This window comes from Centruroides sculpturatus, unplaced genomic scaffold, assembly GCF_000671375.1.
Source record: "Centruroides sculpturatus isolate CEXI.00-Female unplaced genomic scaffold, Cexi_2.0 scaffold798, whole genome shotgun sequence".
Classification (NCBI taxonomy): domain Eukaryota; kingdom Metazoa; phylum Arthropoda; class Arachnida; order Scorpiones; family Buthidae; genus Centruroides; species Centruroides sculpturatus.
In genome coordinates, this window is record NW_019384974.1 from 160,812 (window position 1) to 186,610 (window position 25,799).

Below are 25,799 nucleotides of genomic sequence, written 5' to 3' on the forward strand. Positions count from 1 at the left end.
AGTAGTCAAATTTACTTAAAATGAAAGAATACACATATATTTATGGCAATGATATGAAAAAACTAAGTGAATATGTTTCTGGGTGTTTTGGGAGGTCACTTTCCACCCTGTAGATATTATTTCCTTAACTATCGTGGGTTCGGCCAGGCAACAATGAGGGCAATTGGGTGGTGTGGGACGGAGCCCAACATATCCTAAATGAGCAACATGCCCTCGAGAAATTTAATTTTTTGATCGCCCGAATTCGATTCCAGGTTCCATGGAGTGGAAGGATCAAGACTTAACCACGTTGTCCATCTGACCGTCGATGTTTCGAGGTAAAAACGTATTAAAATTATATTTATTCGAAATTCTTGTTAATTGAAAACTAGTAAAAACTGTGAGATAACATGCCATAATTTAAAATAATCTATATGAGTTATTTGATAGTTTTCATAACTTTAATCCTTATCGAAAATTATTGTAGAAGACTACATTGCGATTAAACTTACTACTTATATAATGACTTTAACAAAATAGATATAAAGTTAATATAAATAAATTTTGATTAAGTAAATAAAGAGAATAAAACCAATTTTAATAGCTATTACTTCTCAGTCTTTTGGATAAGGTCGATTTAAAGTTTTTGTTCTAATCAGCTTAATTTGCTTCCATTGGATCTTTTCATATAATTCTGATTTTCGAAACTAGGTGAACTTCATACAGCTTGCTCTACTTTTACCACGAGTTACAAATAGTGCAATCCTCTCTCCTCTAGGACAACTCTTTTTGATAATGTAGAGCTCCCATTCTCTTTGAGAATATAGATGGTTCGATGGCCGAGGCAAGTAATGGATCAGTCTACTACTGTAGGGACTCGGGATCGAATCCGGACGAATTAACTCCAGAAGCTTTTCATGGGCGATTTGTCCCGAATATGTCGGGCTTCGTCTCTCATCATTCCTTTATTGAGGGCCTGGACAAACCCACTATGAGTATGAAAATAAGGTCCTCTTAGTGTCCATAAGGGCAGGAAAATGTTTATCAAATAAATGAAAATTTTCATTTATTTGATAAACATTTCCTTAAAACTGTGATAAGTTCTCAGATTAAAAACTGATATAGAAGCTTAATAACAATTAAAAACTTTTTAAAAGTAATTCTTACATTTATATTCATACAAGTCAGTTTAAACACTGTTAATAATTACTTCATAAGAAGTTAAATTCTGTTATTAAATTAAAAACATAATAAATAATTAATTTTTAAAAAATTATTTCGAAAATTTTTAATTCGTTTTCAAATACACTAAGTGACACTTGCTGTAATTACTTTTTTATATAGGTCTATTTATAGCAAATTTAGGTCCTAAATACTATAAATTACATAATATAAATATAAATTTTACCATATTTAAACCCACGGCAAATTTTAATTAAAACTATAAACAATTTATTATGGTAAATACGTTATTGGTTTCAAATTTTCTAAAAATTTCAGAAAATTCGAAACCAATAACGTATTTACCATAATAAATTGTTTATAGTTCAAAACATAAATAAATAAATAAATTAGTTAATTAATAATAGCAAGAAAGGGGGAAAAAATACTGAAAATAATGAAAGCAAGCCCTGCCATAAAAATAAATTGATATTTTTCATCTAAAAAATCAGCACAGAATGTTAGTTTTTTTATTTCAAAAAAATTTACTTGGATTAATTTATGTTAGCAAATTAGAAAAGTTATAAAATAGAAGATATTGCTCTAACTTTTATTAATATACAAGAAATAATTTTTGCTTTAAATGTCTCCTATTTGTGCTTGATTTATAAACGTAAAACATTCATAAATTATAATAACAGTCGAGTAGCGAAACATACTTAAATTATGTACAATAATCATGATTTATAAACATATATCACAATAGTTTCGGTATAAAGTGTTAAATATTTTTTTCATATTTTATTAGGAAATTTTTGAATATTATTCTATACTCATATAAACTACTTTTATTTTAAATATTAAATGTTAATACAAATATACATTTGTGACTTATCTAAAAATATCTTATGATGGAGTTTAATAAAATAAAGATAAATTTCTTTTTAAAAAAGATTCTAAGATTTAAAGCGATAATAAAATTTTATTTAATGGTANCGTTTTTTGGCCATCTGTTTTCAGCTGAAGAATGGAGGTTTGGCAAGACAGCTGCAAGGCAGTGTTTGCTACTCTCTTGCAGAAATTTGTTTGTTTATTAATTCGATAGGTAAAAAAATCCCAAATTTTTTTTGCATTTCTCGACGTTTCAAGGTCCTGAGTCCAAAAATGTAAAAATCTAGGGGTTATTCTTTTGACTGATCGCCATTCTCTTCTTTAGAGTGTTAGTTCCCCAGAATGATAACAGTGAGATAGTAGAATGAGAAATGGAACCTTCTAATGAATTTCAAGTTGTAAGTTTCCATGTTCTCACAAAGCAACAGATTTATTATTAACGAATTTCAATTTAAGATTATGTAAAATATAATTAAAGAAAATACAGGCTTAATTAAACCTCGCACAAAATCCTTTAAAATGCAGTTTTTTTATTCAATTTTCTAACGTTTTCGGCCAGTTTGAATGGCCTTCGTTAAGAACAGAAAAATCGAATTTTTCTTTTCCTGAAAAAAGCTGCATTTTAAAGGTTTTTGTGTAGATTTGAGTATTAGTTAAGTGCAGTTAAAGAAGAATGTATTTAAACAGTTAGGTTAAGAACATACATGCGTAAAATTGTGTGGCAGAAAACTGAATCAGAAATCAGCTTTCGGTTCAGTTTCTGTTTTTCTATTTTACGCTTTTATGCCACAAGTAAAAATTCTGTAGAATAGGAAACGCTACTGCCACTAACAGTGCTATATTTTATTAATTTTTCTCTCATATATCTATTATTTTGTACCTTCTATTTTTTTTTCTTCGCTGCCACTGCTATAATTTAGAAAATTTTAATTAATAGACTTGTATTCCGAATTGAAATAACGTGTGATCTAAATACTACATATCGATTCTACTAGACTTACCTGTTATTTGAAATTTTTAACACCTATGGCCGTCCATAAACTTTATTTAAATACAGTGTCTTTATGAATGAAACTTTTTTGTCGTAAAGACACTGATGTGGTCGAACGGATTCATTAAAGTCTTCTATTTTATTTATTTTTCGTTTCTTGGAAACCGTCACAATTGTAGAGCTAATCGCTATTGCCGCCATTATTAGAATAAAAAATGTGTTTACTTCGACGTCACAAAAAAGACTTCTCTTAATTGAAGAATTTTGGCGTAAAAGTAGAGATATGCTCTACTCTTTTTTCAGTTATTTTTCAGCCAAAATTTCAGAAAAATTTTTACGCTTTCTGTTTTATGCTAGAATTTACGCCGAATTTTATGCATGTGTTTCTGGCCTTACTTATATATTAACTAAATTTTTATATTCAGTATAAGTGGCTTAATTAATAAAAGAAGTTCTTCGAATTATTATATATAAAAGTACTAGAAATGTCTAGCACTAATGTCTAGAAATTGAATTAGTTAATTGTATTCAGAAATACAAACGCCTTTTTAAAAAAGATGTATGCATTTCTCAATTTAATTCCCAAAGCATTTACCATGTTAAAAGTTATCCAGTATTTCAAAAAATTAATAAAAACAAATATTTAAATGTCAATACAAATAGCTAATAAAAATAAATGTACTCCTATATGTTAAGTGCTTTCGTTACTTAAAATTTAAGTGTAAACTGATCATTTAAATTACCTCAATTTATATGAAAACAGACATCTAAATTAATAAAAATTTTATTATTTGACAATGAAATAAGTCGCATATTTATTCTTCGTTCATATAAGAAGAAAATATAGGCCTAATATTAGAAATGAGAAAAATTACGTTAGACAATATATTAATGAACTTGTATTTTGTTATAAGATTTAATATCACTCTATCCGAAGAAGAATCTCATCTAAAAAATTTTATCTGAATATCATTTCTCTGAAGAATTAAATTAATATAAATATTTGGAATTTCGATCAAATTAAAAATAAATGTCCAAATAATAACTTTTAAAACAATTTAACTTAGTTTGTCCCATATATCACCTATTCGGTTCGAAAAACAATAAAAAGGTACATTTATATATTCTACACAGTATATTATTGAATGAGATTAATGATCTTAAGAGTTATATGAATTATTATTAAGTTATATAATTATTTGCATGTTTAAGGAAATATTAATTATACTAAATCAAGTATTTTAATCCAGTTATAATTAATAAAAATTACCTCAAGAACCATGGATTTTTTAATTGTTAAATGAAAGAATTTCAATCCCATTTCAGAAATTTGAGAATACTTCACCAGATTTTGAATCTGTTTTGAGGAAAAACAAATAAATTAAAATAATAATAACAATAATTGTTATTATTACTCTTAATTAACGTACTGTACCTGTAAATAAATATTTGATGAATATTTATTGTGTAAATGTCGATACAAATTGTTGATTGGAGCTCTTGCCTATAATAACTATCAAGTTATTCCAAATGTATAAAATATTAATTCAAACTACAGAAAATATAGTTAATGCTTACCGTTTTAAACAAAATTGAAGAAAAGTAAAGCAATCCAACAATAGTACTCAATGATAAAATGGCAATTGCCGATGATAACAACTGAGACATATAAGTGATACTATTGATAAATTTTCTTATAGAATAAAACATTAAAACAAATATGAGACTAAGACTTATTGTGTAAAATAAATTAAAACTTTTGTTCATTAATATCATTAGTGTACAAGTATCATAATATTTTATATATACACAAATCGTATAAATATCTTCACGGATAGACACAGAAGTTTTTAAAGTATCATTAATCTCTTCGAATCGAAATTTTATAATTGAACTTAATATAATTATAACGATAAATAAAAACAAAAATAAATTTAAACTATAAACTAATCCTACATTAATAATGATAATTTGAGCAATTAATAATACTGGATTGCGGTTTATGGTGCAATTACGTAAAGGAAATGGTATTTTATGTGAAAGAAAAGTTGTATAAGTATTAGAAAAAACAGTAGATATTGTCATTAAAATAACTACTTTAAAATACAACTTCCTTAATTTGTCGAAAAACTTCATTTTTAAATGAATATTATCCTTTCGTGTAATAAAAATTGTTAGAAAATCGGTAATATTTGACTCACTCCAAATATTTATAATTAGCATCAATCCCGAAACAATATAAAAAATTCCTTTGAGAAAATTCGGTATTTCAGCTTCATCACCATATAAATTAGACAAGTCCATATTTTTCATGAATCTCATACAAGGTGGAAGAAAGAAAATCGTTAATTCTTGATATGCACATAAAGTTATTATGAAAAGAATAAAACTCTGGTAAATTTTTAAACAAATTATTTCAAATTTAGAATGTGTACTGTTTATAATAACGAATCCAAATATTTTTCCAATTTTTATAAAAAAATTAATTAAACACAAAACACAAAGGTTGCCTTTAGATTTAGGTTCCATTTTAAAAATAAATTAATGACTAGAAAACGCTTCAAAAATTTCAAACATTTTAAAACTGTCCTTTTAGAGTAATAAATGTTTAGACCCTAAGACAAGCCTAGATCCCAAGTTAATTCCATATGTTTATTAAGCTAAATATAGAATAAATTACTTTGCGTGCTTCTCGATAATTTATTACACTTTAATGTAACTTATAAATACGCAACTAATGGAAAATTAATATAATACAGTAATAAATTTTCATAAAATGCTTACATGGTAACAAAGATATTTGAAGAAGAAATAGGACAAGGACAAAACGATTGAACAAATGATAATCGATTCATAAAGTAAAATATAAATACACCACTGCCCATAAATGGTGGCATAATATTTATAACATAAAATTATAGAAGAGAATAGTATCATTGTTATTTTTTGTTTTAAACGTTTAATATTTTTATAGAACTCTACATAAATTAGACATTTGAATCAAAGTAACGTTACTTTCGTTTTAATCCGGAAGTTCGTATATAGTTAAGCTGGGCCTCCTGCTCTAAGCTTTCCACATCTGATCTCGGCTTTCATCTGTCTAACTCCTTTCTCGAGATTAAGGAAGGACAGATAGATAGGTGAGAATTTATAGTTCTACAATTTTTTTCAAATTGTAGACTTCTCACATAGTTTATACAATCTGCCAAAATTTTGAAAACTTTATTATCACATAAAAGCAATTATTCTAGCATTTTTTAAATATTTTTTTTAAATTTAAACCAGTTATACGAAGTCTTTCCTATGTTAAGGTTAGCAACTTCGATCACATACGGGGCCATCACAACGCATCCAACACGGATCACTTTCAAACATTAATAGTAGACCGGTATTAATGAGTAGTCCTCAACCTCCTCCCAGAAGAGAGGATGATCAATGACTACTTTTGATCGAATTAACTTCGACTCCCTTCTGCCACAGCTCCTTTTTTCTATCGGTCCAGAGGTATCGTGGCATTCGAATAGGAAAATTACATAATATAAGGTTACTGGCCAGCACAAAATGTGATGTAAGTGGTTTTCGAGGGTTCCGAATTTAAATATTTGGTCCGTTTTTCCGAAATTTGATTAGGTAGCAGATTACCGTTTGATATTCGGCTGTGAATGGTACAATTTCTTAGAGCTAACATTAGAAAATAATATATCTGAAAAATTTCAAATAAATTTTCAATTTCTGTCTACTTGGCCATTTAATTCGTGCCATTTCGTACCATCGGAGTATCACAATAAACATGACAATGGTAGGCAGAAATAACCAAACTCTTTATATGGTTTTCGTTTTAATATTTATTATATTATAGTGTTTGATTTATATAAATAGGAAGGCTATCTTATGTAAGGGTTTATCACACAGAATAACCAATCTAACACATTTTAAATTAAAAATTCTTTAACCCTCCACCGTACACAGTTTAAAAAATTTTTAAATGTTAGAATGGGCACTCGATGTGATAAACTCTTACGTAACCTTTGTAAATATAAATCAAATACTATAATATAATATAATAGAAAGGTTAGAAGTACGAAATAAATTTAACGTTTGTTTTTTATTTTTGGATCGGGAAACGCCGGGCTTACCCGCTAGTTTTTTTAATAAAAATTATGTTTAGTTTATTATTTTGTTAAATTTTTTTCCAAAAGATGACGCTACGTGTAAATCAGCAAATCTAATGTACATAGAAATTAATTGATTTACAAAAGTCCGATAGATATTTTGAGATGGGATGTAGAACATTATCTAAGTTAGGAACATGTAATCGTAACTGCCGAGTTTTTTAGCAATAGGTCGAACAGCCTAAACGTGTGTAGCAAACAAACAAACAAACATTCTCATTTATATTTATAGATAAACGAATATCTCACTACCCATTAATGTTGTACTTGCAATACTTCAAAACATGAATTTGTTGAATCAAAGTGATAACATTATTTCATTTAAATTTAAATTTTAAAATTTTGGAAATAATGCTTTGTTTACTGCGCATAGTTTTATTTTATACTTAACATTTTTATTGATAGTAATAAAAAAATCTAATAGACATTAAATTAATAATTTAACTTTTAAAATAATCTCCGAATTTGTTACAAATATTAATACTTAATAATATCATAAAATTAATATTATTATAGTAATAATAAAATCAAAATTATATTAATAATAAATATCGAAAATATTAAGGTACTTTTTGAAAATATTTGTAGCCTACTATAAATATTTATATTTTAATTGCATAGTTCAGTTAAGTTCTCCATTAATGGCATGACGCAGTTAAAACGTTTAATGAGCAGCTTAGCATATTTTTCTAAATTTTTGAAAAATCAATAAAGTTACGTATTAGAGTTACGTTATTGTGACAGAATAGCTTATAAAACGCAGTGACGAATAATATTCAGATTCTGTGATATTGTATTATATGATTTTGCATTTACTTTTACGTTAGTGGTATTGCAGCTTTAAAAAATGGATGATCAATCATCAGAAAATTTATATATGGAAGCAGAAATAATATCTATGCTAAAATTTGGTAAATATTTTGGATTTAACTTATTAAATGTCAAAAAAACGTTTTTTCAAAAGTTATATTGGAAAAGCTGCCAAATTTTTGTCATAATATCATTATCGTTTTGCTTACTTCATCATATCAGCACGCTAATTCATCCTCGATGCCATAGATTTATGGAAGCAATTGATTGTTCTGATTTCTACGGAAAAAATTTTCATATAATTCAAATTATTAAAACAATATTTTTTATTTTTACCTATCTTACGATTATAGCAAATATTAATTTATCAAAAGAAAATTTTCTGAGACTTTGCAAAATATATTCCACAGCAAAGCAAAATATTCACTTTAAAAACAAAATAAATTTGAAAGTATTAAAATCGTATTATTTATTATTAAGCTTAGTACTTTCTTTTCTGACCTTTACTGCAAATGGAATAATTACTTTGATATCTCAGTATCTTTCGATACAAAGACTTGAATGCAATCACTGGGAAAATTATCCTATATATTCTTTCATTTCGTTTTTGTTGATTAATTCTGCTTTAGTCTACAGTTTTAATGTCATGTTCTTTTCTACGAGTATTCTGTTATATTTATGTTTTATAGCTAAAAGTATTTTTGATGATATTAGTTATATTATGAAACACAATCGTAATTTTTGTAAAAAAGAAAGCTATATTAATTATGTATATAAAAAATATCACGATAACTGCAGATTTGTTTTATCAATTAATAATACTTTTAATAAACAATACTTGATATCTCTGGGTTTTTTATTGATTGTGATATTATATTCAATTAAACAGACCATAAATACTACTACAATTGAAGTGATAATTTCAGCAACACTTATTTCTTGCGTAGTGTTATTTCTTCTCTTATTGTTTTTATTAATTCCATCAATGATGAAAAATTCGGTAAGTTAAATTTTACATATATATTTATAGACTATCTTTTATAATTTTTAGGAAAATATATTTAATACTATTTAGTCCTTTAACGTGTAAATTGAAATATAGGCCTATATATTTTCATGTTAATTTATAATCAAGTTTTTCATGTGTACACAATGAAATTAAACTTTTCTTTCTTTTTTTTACGTTGCTATTTTTGTTATAAAACAAGGATACTAATTCATGCTACATAATACTTTTCACTTTAAAAAGTGTTTAAATATTATTTTCAGTTATTTTATGTTACTTAAGTAAAAACTTGTTAAGCAGTTAATTATTCATTTTTATATATTATTAAAAGATTTTTATTTTATGTTTATGTCTAAAAAGTAAACATTTTACAGAAATCAATAAAACTGTTTCTTTTCTAAATAAAATAAAATATTAAGATCTATTTTTCTATAAAATCTATAAAATCTTTTTTTATTTCTAATCAATTTATATTTATGATTACATTAGCATATTTCATTAATTTTTATGACAGTTTGTAAATTCATTTTATAGCGAAGTTATTCATGAGATGATATCCAATTTATATAGTCCTATTAATGTTTACGTAACTGTTGATGCGGAAATGTTAAAAATAAGAATCTCACATATCCTAAATGAATAAAAATTTTTAAAATACCTTTACAAATTATTCATTTCATGCAACAGATTTTTAATTTTCCCATTATCGAAGTTAATTCAAGTTAAGTTTAATTAATACAGTAGAAAAACTAAAAGCTTACATCATATAAATTACAAATTTGGAACAAATTAACTTAAAATTTAATTTATCAAAAAGACAAATAATATTTTTTCTCTGAAAAATCAACACTTTTAGTGTAATGATTACGAAACTCAAATTTAATAATATAATTTTTAGAAAGTTTAACTTCAATTAATTCAAAATTTTTGCGTTAAATAAAGGCTATACAATAGATATAATTTCATATGGAATATTCTTACAAATTTATGGAAATTCTTTTATATACAGTCAAACCTGTCTATAACGAAACCTGTATATTGCGAAAACCTGTCATTAATTTAAAATTTCTTCGGTCCCTTGAATTTTTTGCAAAAAGCAATGTAAATTAACCTGTATATAGCGGAACCTGTCCAACGCGGAAACGAAAAGGAAAATCGGGGCGCATAACTGAAAAATCGGTATTTTGGCTGATTTAACACAAATTTAACAAGAAGTTTACAAGCCTAGCATGTATAAATCATAAAAAAGTCCAAAAATACACATACAAAATACAGAACAGCAAAATACTACTACTGTATTACAGTAATTTTATTTAAATTTGAACGGAAAATTTTATTAACAGCTGTTTTTACTTAAATTAAATATGTGATGTAATTATAAGTTGTGAAATTTAACACATTATTCTCGACGTGAGATTATATATTTTTTTGTTTTGAAGCTTATTTTAAATTTTTTTACATCACATTTCGTTTGAATAAAAGCAAATCGAAATGTCTGCAGATAAAATTCACATCGGGCTTATTATGCATGCTTTTTAAGTTTTGTAAAGATTATCACGTTATACAAACAATGAAAAATACTCGTACCGTGTATGGTAAAGATGCTTCTAAACTCCAAATGTGTCAAATCAAATGTAGTTTTGAAAGTTCCGTTCGGTAAATTTTGAACTAAAGGATACAAAACGTATAGGCCTGCAAAAGCTGTTGAAGATTGTTAAAGATTGACGAATAACAACTCGTAAATTGGCAAAAATCGTAATGTGTCACAGACACGTATTGACACATATCGTACAGTACGAAGTGGATGTAACAACATTACATCCACTGATGTAAAAACATTACATCTACTTGATACGTGTACAATACGTGTACTAAACAATGCGTAATTTTGTCTGACGAAGGTAGTCAGCTATAGGGTTTTATTTTATTTTTAAATTGCTTACTCATTTTTATCTTAGAGAACTTTTTTACGAATGAATGAAAAATTAAAGTTATAATAAAACTATTTGTATTTAACCGAAAATTTGTTCTAGCGAGTGGTGATTGTTCGGTCGAATACCGAGGTACCACTGTATTTGATTAATGGGATTTCAACGCAGTAACATCGAGAAATTTATTAATCGCACTAATCAAGTGATACCTATAATAGATAACCTGCGTATAACGGAAACCTGTCTACTACGGAAGAGTTGTTCGGTCCCTTGGGGTTCCGTCACAGGCAGGTTTAACTGTATTAAGTATTTAAAGAGTTATCTAATTCATATTTTTCATAACTATTTTTCAGGAAAGGCAATTAATTTTTAAGTTGAACAGAAAAATCCCAGATATAACTTCGTATTCCGAATTACTGAATGTAAGATATTCCTTTCATTTTTACTAATTTTCTGTAAAATTATATTGTAAATAATTTTTTTTTTGCTAAATTAGATTCAATTTGTTGTGAAGTTATCTTCAACAAACATAGGAGTGAGAGTTTTAAGTATAGTCATTACTAAAAGATCATTTATTCAGGTAATATACAGTACTAATTTAAACATGTCATATAGCAATTGGTAGATGATAGCTAATTTGAAATTCTAACTTTAAAACGTTTTTGTAATTGCAAATATTAAGGTCTATCGTTCAAGAATACTAAGCTCGTTATAAAAACCAAATTATTTTCTATTATGTTGGTTTCTTTTTCTCTAAGATTATATTAAAATTTTAACTATATTTTGTAGTATAAAATGTAAATGCAATTGATTTAATTCGCAAAATATCGCAAAATAAACAGAACTTACAACAGAAAAAGATAAAAATTAACTATAGAAAAATATTTCAAATTATTAGAAAAAAATTATTATTATTTTATTATTTTCTTTAATAAACGTATACTTTTATCTTTTTTAAATAATATTCTTANATGAAATTTGTATTGAAAATAAAAGAAATACATATTTATGGTCCCCGCAAGGGAGCTGCTCCTGTCTTACCTTTTCTATCTATCTAAATTTCCCCTTCGCCCTAATTTCTCACAAACTTTTCTTCTCATTTCCGTTTCTTTTCATGGGCTATACCTTCGAGTGAGGCCCATCTCTCCTAGCAGACTGTTATTACATGAAAACATGATATTATACTTAACAAATTCGTTACATTTCGATAGTCATAGACAGTTTTTACTCTTTTCGTATTGTGAGCGATAAAAGGGCTTTTTTGGCAATCCTATTATGGGTTCGACCAGGCCCAGAATAAGGCTGGATGGTAAGGAATGGGACACGACATCTGGATTTTATTCTTGGTCCCGCGTGGTCCATCCGACCGACAGTCATAGACATTGTAAATATAGATTTCCTTTGTTATATGCGATCTCACTTCACGATTTCAAAATCTCAAAATATATCTTGAATTAAATCACCTCTTTAGTTTACATTCTTTAATCACGGTAATCTACGATACTGATTTTGATAATACATCAAGTTGTAAAGGTGAAATTTAAAATTTGAAGTTGTTTCTAAAAACGACTGAAAAATGTTCTAGAACGTTTGATGTAGGTATATAAGTAGAGTAATTAAATGATATTTCATCACATATTTCATTGAAAATAGACGTCTGACAATATGAAACACATTCGAACACATTCAAAAGAACACGTTCCCATGTTGTTGCTCTATTATTTCAAAAGTGCCCAAATTCAACAAAGACTTACGATGTGATTTGTATAACGTTTGTTAAAGCGTTCATAGAAGAGCAAAGGTCGACCAGCTGCTGCAAAAGTCGAAGGACCTATAGTGCAGAACTTGCCCCACTTCCAGCCTGCAAGTTATTATTAAGTAAGCCCCTATTAATATGCTCATAAAAAAACATGCAAAAATCTGGAACATACCAGGGGCAGCAACATCGCACTAGTGATGAAACTTTCCATGCTAAGAACATAGAGAAACCAATAGAATATAGGTCTACCATCAACCCTTATCGCTTCCCATCGGTCAGAATTAACTCTAGGGTTCACACGCAAATAAACATCTACACCGGACGGATCTAAACTAGGCTCGGGAGTCGACTGCTGTTTTTTTGTTTATAACAACCACATCGCAGCAGATATAGGCTTCACCCATATTGCTCTATCCACAACAGCAGATATAGGCTTCACCCATATTGCTCTGTTTTTCAAGCAGAGTTACTGGTCATACTCAAGGCTTTACAATGGAGTAGCAGCACGCTGAACAATACACAGTACTCTATCTATACTGGTTGCTCCTCGGCATTACAGCTAATTCAGAATTCGGGCCACCACCCTAGCAAACAATTTCATCAAAGAGATAATTATCTCTTTGATGATATTGTTTGTCTTTGATAATCACTTTTCTCCTTTAACTGGACAAAAGCTCACATTGGCACCAAATCCATGTATATAACCCGCTATACTCACTAGCTGTACTCAGCGGTGCTGGTATTGTATTATTGTATTATACAGGCAGAATACAAATAAAAAAATGTGCAGAAGAAGGCGATAATCTGCGTTTGTTTAGCGTCATCATAATGGAGTTGCTTCCAACTAACATCAATGTTACGAAAGAATTGTATTTTCGACAACTGAATCGTTTAAACACCAAGAGCAAAAGGCTTCGACAAAAATTGAAAAGTCTGATATCACCATGACACCGCGCCAGCACATACAGCAAAGATGACCTTAGAGAAGTTAGCCAGACAGGGTTGGTGGTTCTGTCTCATAGACTTTACAGCTCAGAGTTAATGCCAACCGACTACCATCTATTTTGCGCCCTGCACAATCATATTACCAATATACAGTTCGAGACTCTCTTCAAAGAAAAATCCATCATTCTATGCTTGCGGGATAGGGCGCTAGTGTCAACTTGATGTATACTTAACTTCCGGTAGTGCGTAAAATAGTGAAAACTAAGCGAAAGTTTTGATCTGTTTATAAAAATCTGAATTCAAAGAATGTAACAGTTACTGAATTAAGAAAGAAATTAAAAGAATTAGGGGCCAAGACATGCTCGCTGTCAGTAGGGGTTCAATGGGTTTGCAGATCCCCTATTTTTGCCATATGGGTTATAATACATCACAAAGTTGGGCTTTGATTGATGTTTATACTGTTTAAGAACAAGAAAAAAACGATATTTTTAAGCTTGAATATTGTTTTTATTGTATAAAATGTTGATTAATAATGCCATGGATGGTGATCCAAGCATAGGTTAGAGGGTTCGCAATACATACGTATAGGGGAGACCGGGGCAAAATCGGCATGTTAAGCTTTACTTAAATTTTGTGTAATAAATACTGCTGTAAACTAAAAAAAAAAGCTTTGCATATTGTCTATTGGAATGTTACCTTACTATAGAACTGGTTAAAATCAGTTTGGAAATAAAAATAATTAAAATAATTACAACTTTACAAGAAGAGAGAAATTGACGAAGTTGCCCCGGGTATAGGGGCAAGATCGGCAACTTCTCTCTTTTTGTAAAGTTGTAATTATTTTAATTATTTTTATTAAAGTTGCCCCTGGTATAGGGGCAACAGTAATGGGGCAAGATAGGCACGTATATAAAATTATGTTATTAACAATGTATAAGTTGGAATTCACTATTAAAACAAAGAAATACAAATCCAACACCCATTTAATATTATTACAACGAAATGCAAGTTCAAAGACATATATACATGAATAACAAATGCAAACATGTTTTCATTTATCATCTGTTTGATTTTTATCCTTTGCTTCTAATGTGGCTTTATGTTGCCGATCTTACCCCGCTAGTCATGATTTCGAAACATTAAGTACAACCCTGAGAACAGAATGCCAAGCCACGATCTGGCCACGTGAATAAGTTGAAGTTACATCCTTCTAACAGGAAAAGTAACTTTCGTTATCATGGAATTATAACAAAACCTGCCAATTCAATATAAATGGAAAAAAAATATTATATGGAATTGAACGAAAATGAAAATTTGCTTGATAATTCAACTACGCTTGTTGGAGAACAATAAAAACACTACACTCAACAAGCCACCAATAAAACTCAACTGCCTAACCTATAACCAAAGTCTCCTTTTAATTTGTTTTTAAAAAAAAGCGCTTGACAAACTTGCCCCGCATGCCGAAGTTGCCCCGGTCTCCCCTAATATAATAATAAATTTTTATTATTTGTAATTATTTGTAAGATAATGTATAAATGCTACATTTTCAAGCTACTTGATGAAAATTAAATTTTTAATAAATTTTTAAAAATTGTGACTGCATCCCTGAGAGGACTCATTGACGTGCATTGTGGTAACCCGCCCAGTCTCGAACTTCTCGAAGTCGAGATATCTCTATGGAAGAACTGGATAGCAAAAAACACAGAGAGAAATTCTAAATATATTGACGAAATGTATATTGTCTATTGATATTGACAAAGTTGTAAATATATTCTCAACATTGCATCCGAGGAGAAGGCAATTAAATATGTAGGCAATCGAAGGTTATCTTGAAGACATGAAAACTTCATTTTGTAATATACCTAACGTGTTGTTTCTTATTCCACTAGACTTCTCTCGTAATTATCTGACGACGCGTGTGGCAAGACAAAAGAACAAAGACAGAACTTTTAGAAAAGTATACAAGCTTAAAGTATTACACTGACGCTTTTACAGTTTTTAGCTTTTGTTTTTGATATTGCTCTTGTCGTCCTATACCTGAATGTATGCACCGCGTAGCATAATTAATAAATAATATTGTATATAATTATAAAAAAAGCATTATTAAGAAATGCAATAAAAATTTATTATAAAAAAAATGCATTATACTAAGATTCAGGTATTAATAAGCTACAAAGTGTAGTTAATGACAAGAAAAAAATTACAAAATACTGTCAGTACTCAGTATGTTCAACTAGAATATTGACAAGAACTTTTGCACTTTTGGACATAGGATATATATTTACTGTGTGTAGTCAAATCTAACCTATGAAAAGCACTAACAAGTAAGTGTACTGTACAGTACATCATTCAGTTTTTATCAAATAAAAGTTATTCTACTTATACTTCTTAAAAATTATAAATTAGAAAGTGTCCTATAAACTTGCTCATATGAAAAACTTCATAATCATTTTCATCAAAATGTGTGATACTTATCCAGTATATTCACTGATTTTCTTTAAAGTTTTTAATCTTTACTTCCCTTTTTTTCTTTATTGGGACATTCTGAAATTTGTGAATTTCAAACCTGGTCATTTTTTATTATTAGCATTACACTGAGGTTCACAACAATTAAACCGGCATTTCAATAATACCTAAATAAGTAAAAAAGCAAAAACAGACAAAATAGGAAGCAACATATCCATAAGCCCGATACTAGCGTCACGTATTGGCTTTGAAAAGTTCACACCCTATTGAAAGTTTGCAGCAAAGGTGGCGAGACATGATTGATATTGATGTTGATTACATACCAACGGAACTGTAATCGTTGTAGAGTTAATTATCAATATAGCTTTTTTTTTCAAAATGTCTAAATTTCACTTTTACAACATGATAAATAATATCATGCGAATGATATTAATTTTTTAAATTATTGTTCTACAATATTATATTTATCATTAATATACTATTTTTTTTTATTAGTGTCTAAGCTTTATAGTCTCGTTCTTCGTATTCATGCTTCAACTTAAACAACTTTCTCTTAAGAAGGTAAATTTTGGATATTCAGAAAAAATAAATATCATCGCTAATGAGAGTTCATCTATTTCATATTATTTATTATAAAAAATGTTTATCGGGAACATTGTATATGTATAAATATTCCTGTCAAATCTTACATTATTAAATTTAATATTTTCGAATTACATTTTAAAATTAATCGAAAAAAAAATAATTTATGTTTGTAGCAAAAGTAATGAATTTTTGAAAAATAAAATATAAATTTTGAAAATACGTATATATTTTTTAATAATATTTAAGATGATCTAAAGAATACATTCAAAGATCGCAAAATTATATCTACTAATTGACATAATTAGAGAAACATTAATTTAAAAACAAAAACAATTTTTCATTAATTAAAACTTTTAAGTTAAATGTAAACATTCTAAACATGTACTTGATTGTCTTATGTTCTCGTTTTCGTATTGTTAGCATAAGATTGTAAGCATAAGATTGCTTAAGAGAACTAATTGCAGAAGAACTCAACTGGGATAGATATACAAGCTTTAGTGATTATGAAAGAAATGCATACGTCCTTTATCAGTCCTCTTTAACATCACGTTAAAAACATTACAAATTTTGAATTATAGTTAGTAGTTTAATAGTGGCAACTAGATTCTAATAACTACAAGGCAACTAAGTAAGTTGTAAATTAAGTAAACATTAAAAAGTTTTAAATAAAAATATTAATAAAGGAGTGCGTGTAAATTACATTTAAAAAAGAGTATAATAAACTACTTTTAAAGTAATAAAAAATAAAAAGTTGGTGTAGGAAACTATTGTACTCTAAAAAAATAAACTTATTATAATATTTAAAAAACGGGATTCTTTCCCAACTTCCTCCTTTCGTCTTTCTTTATTACACTGTAACATCTAACAGTTTAGAAACTTTAGATGAAAGACTTTAACGTTAAGAGTTAAATTTAAGAACAACCAGTCATTGCATAAGTATAAATTTAAGCCATATAACCCGTAATTTTCGAATATTTAGTAATGTTATAAAATATTTTTCCCTTTCACATTCATATAAAACATCTCAAACTTGTGTGTGTGATTTGTTCAGTGATTTACATGTGATTATTATTTATACATTAGATTCAATTGATATAAACCAATTATATACAATAACATATATGCCTATAACACATAATGTGTGTATTTATATTCAAACAACATTCGATATTTTAGGCATATATGTTAACATATATGCCTATAACACATAATGTGTGTATTTATATTCAAACAACATTCGATATTTTAAAATTATTTTAGTTGCATCCTCTTGCTAAATTTCTGGTTGCATATGTCTACTCCATGTACTAGTATAAGACATGTTTCTATTTTTAAAAAACTCCAGCAACGAGTTGCTTAACTTTTCCAGCAACAACATATAAAACTGTGTGTGGCGCCATCTGTTATCAATACAACTTTCTCTTAAGAAGGTAAATTTTGGATATTCAGAAAAAATAAATATCATCGCTAATGAGAGTTCATCTATTTCATATTATTTATTATAAAAAATGTTTATCGGGAACATTGTATATGTATAAATATTCCTGTCAAATCTTACATTATTAAATTTAATATTTTCGAATTACATTTTAAAATTAATCGAAAAAAAAATAATTTATGTTTGTAGCAAAAGTAATGAATTTTTGAAAAATAAAATATAAATTTTGAAAATACGTATATATTTTTTAATAATATTTAAGATGATCTAAAGAATACATTCAAAGATCGCAAAATTATATCTACTAATTGACATAATTAGAGAAACATTAATTTAAAAACAAAAACAATTTTTCATTAATTAAAACTTTTAAGTTAAATGTAAACATTCTAAACATGTACTTGATTGTCTTATGTTCTCGTTTTCGTATTGTTAGCATAAGATTGTAAGCATAAGATTGCTTAAGAGAACTAATTGCAGAAGAACTCAACTGGGATAGATATACAAGCTTTAGTGATTATGAAAGAAATGCATACGTCCTTTATCAGTCCTCTTTAACATCACGTTAAAAACATTACAAATTTTGAATTATAGTTAGTAGTTTAATAGTGGCAACTAGATTCTAATAACTACAAGGCAACTAAGTAAGTTGTAAATTAAGTAAACATTAAAAAGTTTTAAATAAAAATATTAATAAAGGAGTGCGTGTAAATTACATTTAAAAAAGAGTATAATAAACTACTTTTAAAGTAATAAAAAATAAAAAGTTGGTGTAGGAAACTATTGTACTCTAAAAAAATAAACTTATTATAATATTTAAAAAACGGGATTCTTTCCCAACTTCCTCCTTTCGTCTTTCTTTATTACACTGTAACATCTAACAGTTTAGAAACTTTAGATGAAAGACTTTAACGTTAAGAGTTAAATTTAAGAACAACCAGTCATTGCATAAGTATAAATTTAAGCCATATAACCCGTAATTTTCGAATATTTAGTAATGTTATAAAATATTTTTCCCTTTCACATTCATATAAAACATCTCAAACTTGTGTGTGTGATTTGTTCAGTGATTTACATGTGATTATTATTTATACATTAGATTCAATTGATATAAACCAATTATATACAATAACATATATGCCTATAACACATAATGTGTGTATTTATATTCAAACAACATTCGATATTTTAAAATTATTTTAGTTGCATCCTCTTGCTAAATTTCTGGTTGCATATGTCTACTCCATGTACTAGTATAAGACATGTTTCTATTTTTAAAAAACTCCAGCAACGAGTTGCTTAACTTTTCCAGCAACAACATATAAAACTGTGTGTGGCGCCATCTGTTATCAATATAATATTTAAGTTTAAAATTTTTTTATATTTTTAATTTTTATAAAATGGGTGAGGGATGAGTTTTATTTTTAAAAAAAACTGTAAATGCTAATAACGAGTAACATCTTCATTAGGTCCGATCCTACTAGAGATATGACACTCGACCCTCTCTATCTCCCCATCCCCTCGATCTTTAACCACCAAAATTTAATAGCATCAATCCTCTAATACACAAACCTTCCTGCAAAATTTCAGAAATTCGACAAAAAAAACTGGAGTTATTAAGCTTTAAAGTGGGTGAACAAAGTGGTGTCCCCAAAGACACACTAATATCAGTACATATAGAAAAAAAAACTCCAAACTTTTTGCATTTCTTGACGTTTCAAGGTCTCCCGAGTCCGAAAATATAAACTCTTAGAGGGATAATTTTTTGACCGATCGCCATACTTTCCCTCTGTTATATAGTCTATAACAGAGCCGGAAAAGCAATAAAAGAAAAATCAAATAAACACACAAATGTTATCAAACATTTCATTAGCATCTTTAATACTATAATCAAGGCTTTTATAGTAAATCTATAGCATCTCAATAAATAATTTTATATATTCATGTATACTATTCAAACAAAAATTTGTCTCTTTTTTCATTTTACTCTGTCCACTTACTTACGAATATAAGCTATAACGAATATGGCTTTTAAAAAGTAAAATAAATATTATTTATTTTACAATCAGGAAATCGAAAATTGCTAGCAGAAAATCAAATTGAAAATCGAATATATAATTTTTGTTTTTTCAATCCATGAAAGAAAAGAATTGAATCACACTGTAGTTATTTTTAAATTTGCGTTCCCGCTCATTAAACAGATTTAAATGTATGAAATAATAACGTTTTGGCTGTTTTTATAATTGCTAAAATAAAAAATAATCTATCACCAACTGTTTTCAGAGTTTTAACTAATTTTGGGTTCGATCCAATGTATTTTTATCATTTTTCTCATATATGATAAGCTTAAAATAGCTATCAACAGAGAATATTTTTCTAAAATGAATTTTTTTTAAACATATTTGAAATATTTCGAATTCGTTTCATATGATTTTAATTAAAATTGGAATATAGAATATGTTCTATATTCTAAATAACATAAGAATGAAATATTTTCTTTCGACCTTATTTTCAAACAAAATATTTCTTTGTACAATTTAAATTTTATTTTGTAAAATTCCGTTCGCTATTATCAGATCCTTTCATGGTGTCTTTGCAGTGTACGGTGGTTCCATTTCAGAAAAAACTGGACTTAATTGTTTTATTTCACAGATTAAATTGTCTCCATCCAAATTGAAATATTTTTATACTGAAAGTGGGTTTTTTTTAATTTTAAAAGATTATGTGATTCTAGAAAATTCTAAAAAATGTGGTGTACAAGTTTATTCTTTCTGTATCGTACTCCTCACAACCTACTTCTGAATATACGAGACTTAATACCGTTCTACTTTCATTTTCGGTATAGAGGATATCAATAGAGCGGATGAAATATTGTAAATAACATGTGAAGATCTTCGTTTGCGTTGCATCGAGAATTTTTTTTTTGAGTAGGTGACAGACTAAATCGTTTGCAGTCTTGCTTCTTGCTCCCTGTGCCTTTTCCAGAAGCAATGCATCAGTCATTATTCATAATGGCTGGACATTATAAATAATGCCCTATTAATCACTTGGTCCATAACATATATATATTATATATAGAGAGTATAGTTAAGTTATATATGTATTGATATATATAACTTATAGATCAATGTTTGATCGTTTGATCAATATATACATAAATTAATATATATATATATCAATTTTTTGTTTTTAATATCAACAGATAAAAATAACTTACGATAATTGAAACCTTCGTTGAGAAGTTGTTAGTTAAATGACGATGTAGAGTTAAACGAAAAAAGTCAACCTGAAAATTAAATAATCTACATGATATTTAGCTTAATTATTTAATTTATTAAAAAATATTTTAAAAATAAATAAACGATTTAACTTTAATCAACAAAAAACTGTAAATTATATTTTGGTAAGTTTTATGTTTTAACTGTGAAACTATAAGTCAACAAATTCGACATTAATGTTAAAATTATATGTATAAAGATATATATAACACTAGGAATTGATCGGTAATCAGGAAAAAAATGCATAGGTAAATTATACTGGTAAATTGATATTTTTACCGATAAATTAGGTTGCAAAATAGATAGATATGTAATAATTTTTTGAAACCAAATATTTATTTCTATACACTTTCATGTGTATTTATATATTTATATACGAAAGACGCGTTTTTATTTAAACCGTAAAAGTAGTTTACGTCATTCATCTTTTAAATTATTGCTTTATAGTTCTTTACAATTTTTAAAGTACTATATTACAGTTCTATGCTGGATAATTTGGCGATTTGTTTTTTAATGCCTAAAGCGTAATAACGATTTTATTCGGCAAAATTAAATAAATTTATCTGAGTGTGAGCGATCGCACTGTCCACTTTTTAGACTCATTTAGAGGATGGTGCACACTGGCCACTATAATATATAGACCCATAACGCTATACTGTATAGCAAACTTAATTCAGCATTTAACAAATGAAGTCCTTTACATTGCATATACTGTAGTTTATAGCATACAGGAAGCTATATACTGATAAGTAAAGCGATATCGCACAATTCTGTTTTTGACAATGTCATTTGTTTCCTTTGACTTTTATACCCTCTAAGAAGGCTTTGACAGAAAAAATGAAGGGTCATCCTACTTATGGATACAACTAGCCCATACTACAAAAATAATTAACCTTAATGTCATGCAACTAGCACCTCTTCGTTTTAACATCAAAGTTAAGTAATCGAAAAATTAATCAAATTCTTGTGAGTGTAGTTCATGAAGATAAATAATAAATATTTAATAAAAAATGTACATTTTCATAGTAAAAATTTAAAAAATAAATATATTTTTCTTTTAAAGATTTATTTTATATGGAATATATATATATATATATATAAAGTGAATTTTTAATTAGCTAAATAATTCAGTAATTAACTTACACTTGTCATTTAAAGTAATAATTGATATTAAATTTTCAATGTAAAATAGTATCGTAGAGTTCAGCCACACGTATAATGTAATGTATATTTGTATGATTTCATTTATATGGTCAGCCGATAAATTATTTCACTATAAAAAAGTGGAATAAAATTAATATATATGTATATATTTATATACAAAATAACGTAACATACTTGGTGAACTGCAGAATAGATCGCTTATACCTTAGAAGAAAAAAATAAAATACTTAGGTTACGGAAAACGCAGAGGTAAGAATTTTTATTAAAAAAATAAAAAGTACAAACATCTGGCCTTTGATAGTCAATATGTACCTGCATTGTATTTATATATTCATCGATATTACACATTACTCTTAAACACTACTCTTAAATAGGACTAATTATCAGCACATTTAGGCTACGAGTGAGAATTTAAGAAATTAATTATCCTTTTACAAAGGGACAGACAGTAATCGATTTCATTTTCCTGTGGCGCACGCGATTAAAACTAATAGATTAAAAGTAAATAGATTTCCTGTTTTGATCGGAAAAGAAAGCTAGTAATAGATAATAATACTACTATATATTCTATCTTTAACTCTAGGGATCTCCAGGCATAACAATCCCTATCAGGTTTTTTCACTTGTTATACAGAAACAGTAAAAAAATTGACTGCGGAGGCTCAAAAGTTATACGCATTAGCAGCCGAAAAACTGGAGCTTTGATAAAAATTGTAACTGAGTTTTCCCGTCGAGAGAATGCCCCACAAATCATTATCAAAATAATTTATGTAAAAATTATAAAAATGCGCCGACTACCATAAAATAATTAAGCGATCCAAAATCGAGAATAGTCTCTTTGTACAGAGTCAAAGAGACTATGTCTTAATCATAGGCTTGGTCTGATATTCAGCAGCTACCGGGTGCCCTGGACTCTTGTATGTCGAATCAGAGAAAAAGCTCGGGCTCACTGACCATCTACTCTGACCTTAAAAATACCTTGCTCTCAAATTTCACACAAAGAAGATGTTAATCGGTGTCAGTCGAGATAATTTACCGTCAGTCTGAAATTTAATATGTCTATTTTTGCGTTTTTAAATCGAATTACAATAAAATAAACGTAACAAAAGCACTTTTGTTATTTCACGAGTATTTTGTATCGTTAGAAAGAAGATAAAATGAAGAAATTAAATACATAATCGCAGTTTTTTGTGTAATACTGACAGTTTCGCAGTTTTAGAATAAAATCTCGTTAGTTTTTATGTGACGTAACTCGTTCGTTTATTAATTAATGGCCCCTTTAGAGAGGGACGTATAGCCTTACTTAAACCGGCATGCCGGTGTTTACCATATAGAAACATGTGATTTCATGGTCTCTCCCGAATTGACCGACATTTAGGACAATCCGCAAAAATACAGTATAAGCTAATAATTTGAATGAAATTTTCACAGCAAACTTTTACATAAAATTTTATAGATAATTTCCTGAAATTGTTATACTACATTTATTCTTATTACAACAGATATAACTGTTTTCCAAGTTCAGCAACTTAATACAAACGTACTGTACGTGGAGAACATTGCATATATTTCTTAAAGCACCGATGCCATAATATATCGGTGCATTTAATGTTATAGCAAATCATTCTAATAACTTGACTGTAAATGATAAACGCCGCGTGACAAATTTTGTATCTAGATATTATAGTTATTCTAATCTTACAAAATATTGTCAGTCGTGTAAATCTAAATTAGATCAATAAAACACTTTTAGTTGAAAAAAAATACGTGTGTTTGTGGCTTTCCTTATTACATAATAACTAGCAGACCCCGCCACGCCTTGTTGTGGCTCAAAATGTATCTATTATAAATGTATAACACTTCCCCCGTGGGGGAAAATTTTTCGAAAAATTTTTTTTTAGTGTACATTCTCTTGACGTACCCTATTAAAACGCAATCAAAAGCGCAAAAACCCGCATCTAAAATAGTATAATAGAAGTGAAGTTCTTCACAGTAAGCCTTAACCCTGTCCCTCTCCCCCTGGCGGGAATATCGAAAAATCCATTCTTTGTGTACATTCTGTTGACGTACTCTATTAAAACGCAATCAAAAACGCAAAAAACCGCATCTAAAATAGTATAATAGAAGTGAAGTTCTTCACAGTAAGCCTTAACCCTGTCCCTCTCCCCCTGGCGGGAATATCGAAAAATCCATTCTTTGTGTACATTCTGTTGACGTACTCTATTAAAACGCAATCAAAAACGCAAAAAACCGCATCTAAAATAGTATAATAGAAGTGAAGTTCTTCACAGTAAGCCTTAACCCTGTCCCTCTCCCCCTGGCGGGAATATCGAAAAATCCATTCTTTGTGTACATTCTGTTGACGTACTCTATTAAAACGCAATCAAAAACGCAAAAAACCGCATCTAAAATAGTATAATAGAAGTGAAGTTCTTCACAGTAAGCCTTAACCCTGTCCCTCTCCCCCTGGCGGGAATATCGAAAAATCCATTCTTTGTGTACATTCTGTTGACGTACTCTATTAAAACGCAATCAAAAACGCAAAAAACCGCATCTAAAATAGTATAATAGAAGTGAAGTTCTTCACAGTAAGCCTTAACCCTGTCCCTCTCCCCCTGGCGGGAATATCGAAAAATCCATTCTTTGTGTACATTCTGTTGACGTACTCTATTAAAACGCAATCAAAAACGCAAAAAACCGCATCTAAAATAGTATAATAGAAGTGAAGTTCTTCACAGTAAGCCTTAAGCCTGTCCCTCCCCCCCGGGGGGAATATCGAAAAATCCCTTCTTTGTGTACATTCTGTTGACGTACTCTATTAAAACGCAATCAAAAACGCAAAAAAACCGCATCTTAAATAGTATAAATAGAAGCAGAATTCTTTACGGTAACCTTCCCCGTAAGGCTTACCGTAAAGAACTGTTCATCCCCCATGTTTAACGGAATAATATACAGCCTATGTCCATCCTGAAGTTCCATTCTAAATATTGGTGAAAAAATTTTTGAAATCGGATGAGTAGTTTTGGAGATTACCTGCTGCATACAAACTAACATACATACAAACATTACCTCTTTATAATATTAGTATAGATAACAGGAAATCTTTAGTTTTAATCGCTTGCCGTGCGGGGCTGACATTTATCAGAAAACCAGTTAGTAGAGTATAATCAATTTATTAAAGAACATCGTCTTTTTCTTTATACCACGTGATATAGAGAACC

General features: G+C 28.3%; 1 protein-coding gene and 1 pseudogene across 1 annotated transcript; both read left to right on the forward strand.

The window, feature by feature from the left end:
* The first annotated feature begins 585 nt into the window (after positions 1-585).
* On the forward strand, positions 586-767 carry LOC111632656 (annotated as a pseudogene).
* Positions 768-8,925: 8,158 nt separating this feature from the next.
* On the forward strand, positions 8,926-16,758 carry LOC111632650. Its single transcript, XM_023377145.1, has 4 exons — positions 8,926-9,004; positions 11,295-11,363; positions 11,438-11,521; positions 16,610-16,758. The coding sequence occupies exons 1-4, from the start codon at positions 8,990-8,992 to the stop codon at positions 16,748-16,750; spliced, it is 309 nt and encodes a 102-aa protein (XP_023232913.1). The 5' UTR covers positions 8,926-8,989; the 3' UTR covers positions 16,751-16,758.
* The last annotated feature ends 9,041 nt before the right edge of the window (positions 16,759-25,799 follow it).

What these genes read in the sequence shown, in the direction of transcription:
- LOC111632650 (XM_023377145.1), top strand. An exon ending in CGTATTCCGAATTACTGAAT is followed by an intron (nt 11,364 to 11,437) that starts GTAAGATATTCC and finishes TTGCTAAATTAG; the next exon opens with ATTCAATTTGTTGTGAAGTT. An exon ending in CTAAAAGATCATTTATTCAG is followed by an intron (nt 11,522 to 16,609) that starts GTAATATACAGT and finishes TTTTTTTATTAG; the next exon opens with TGTCTAAGCTTTATAGTCTC.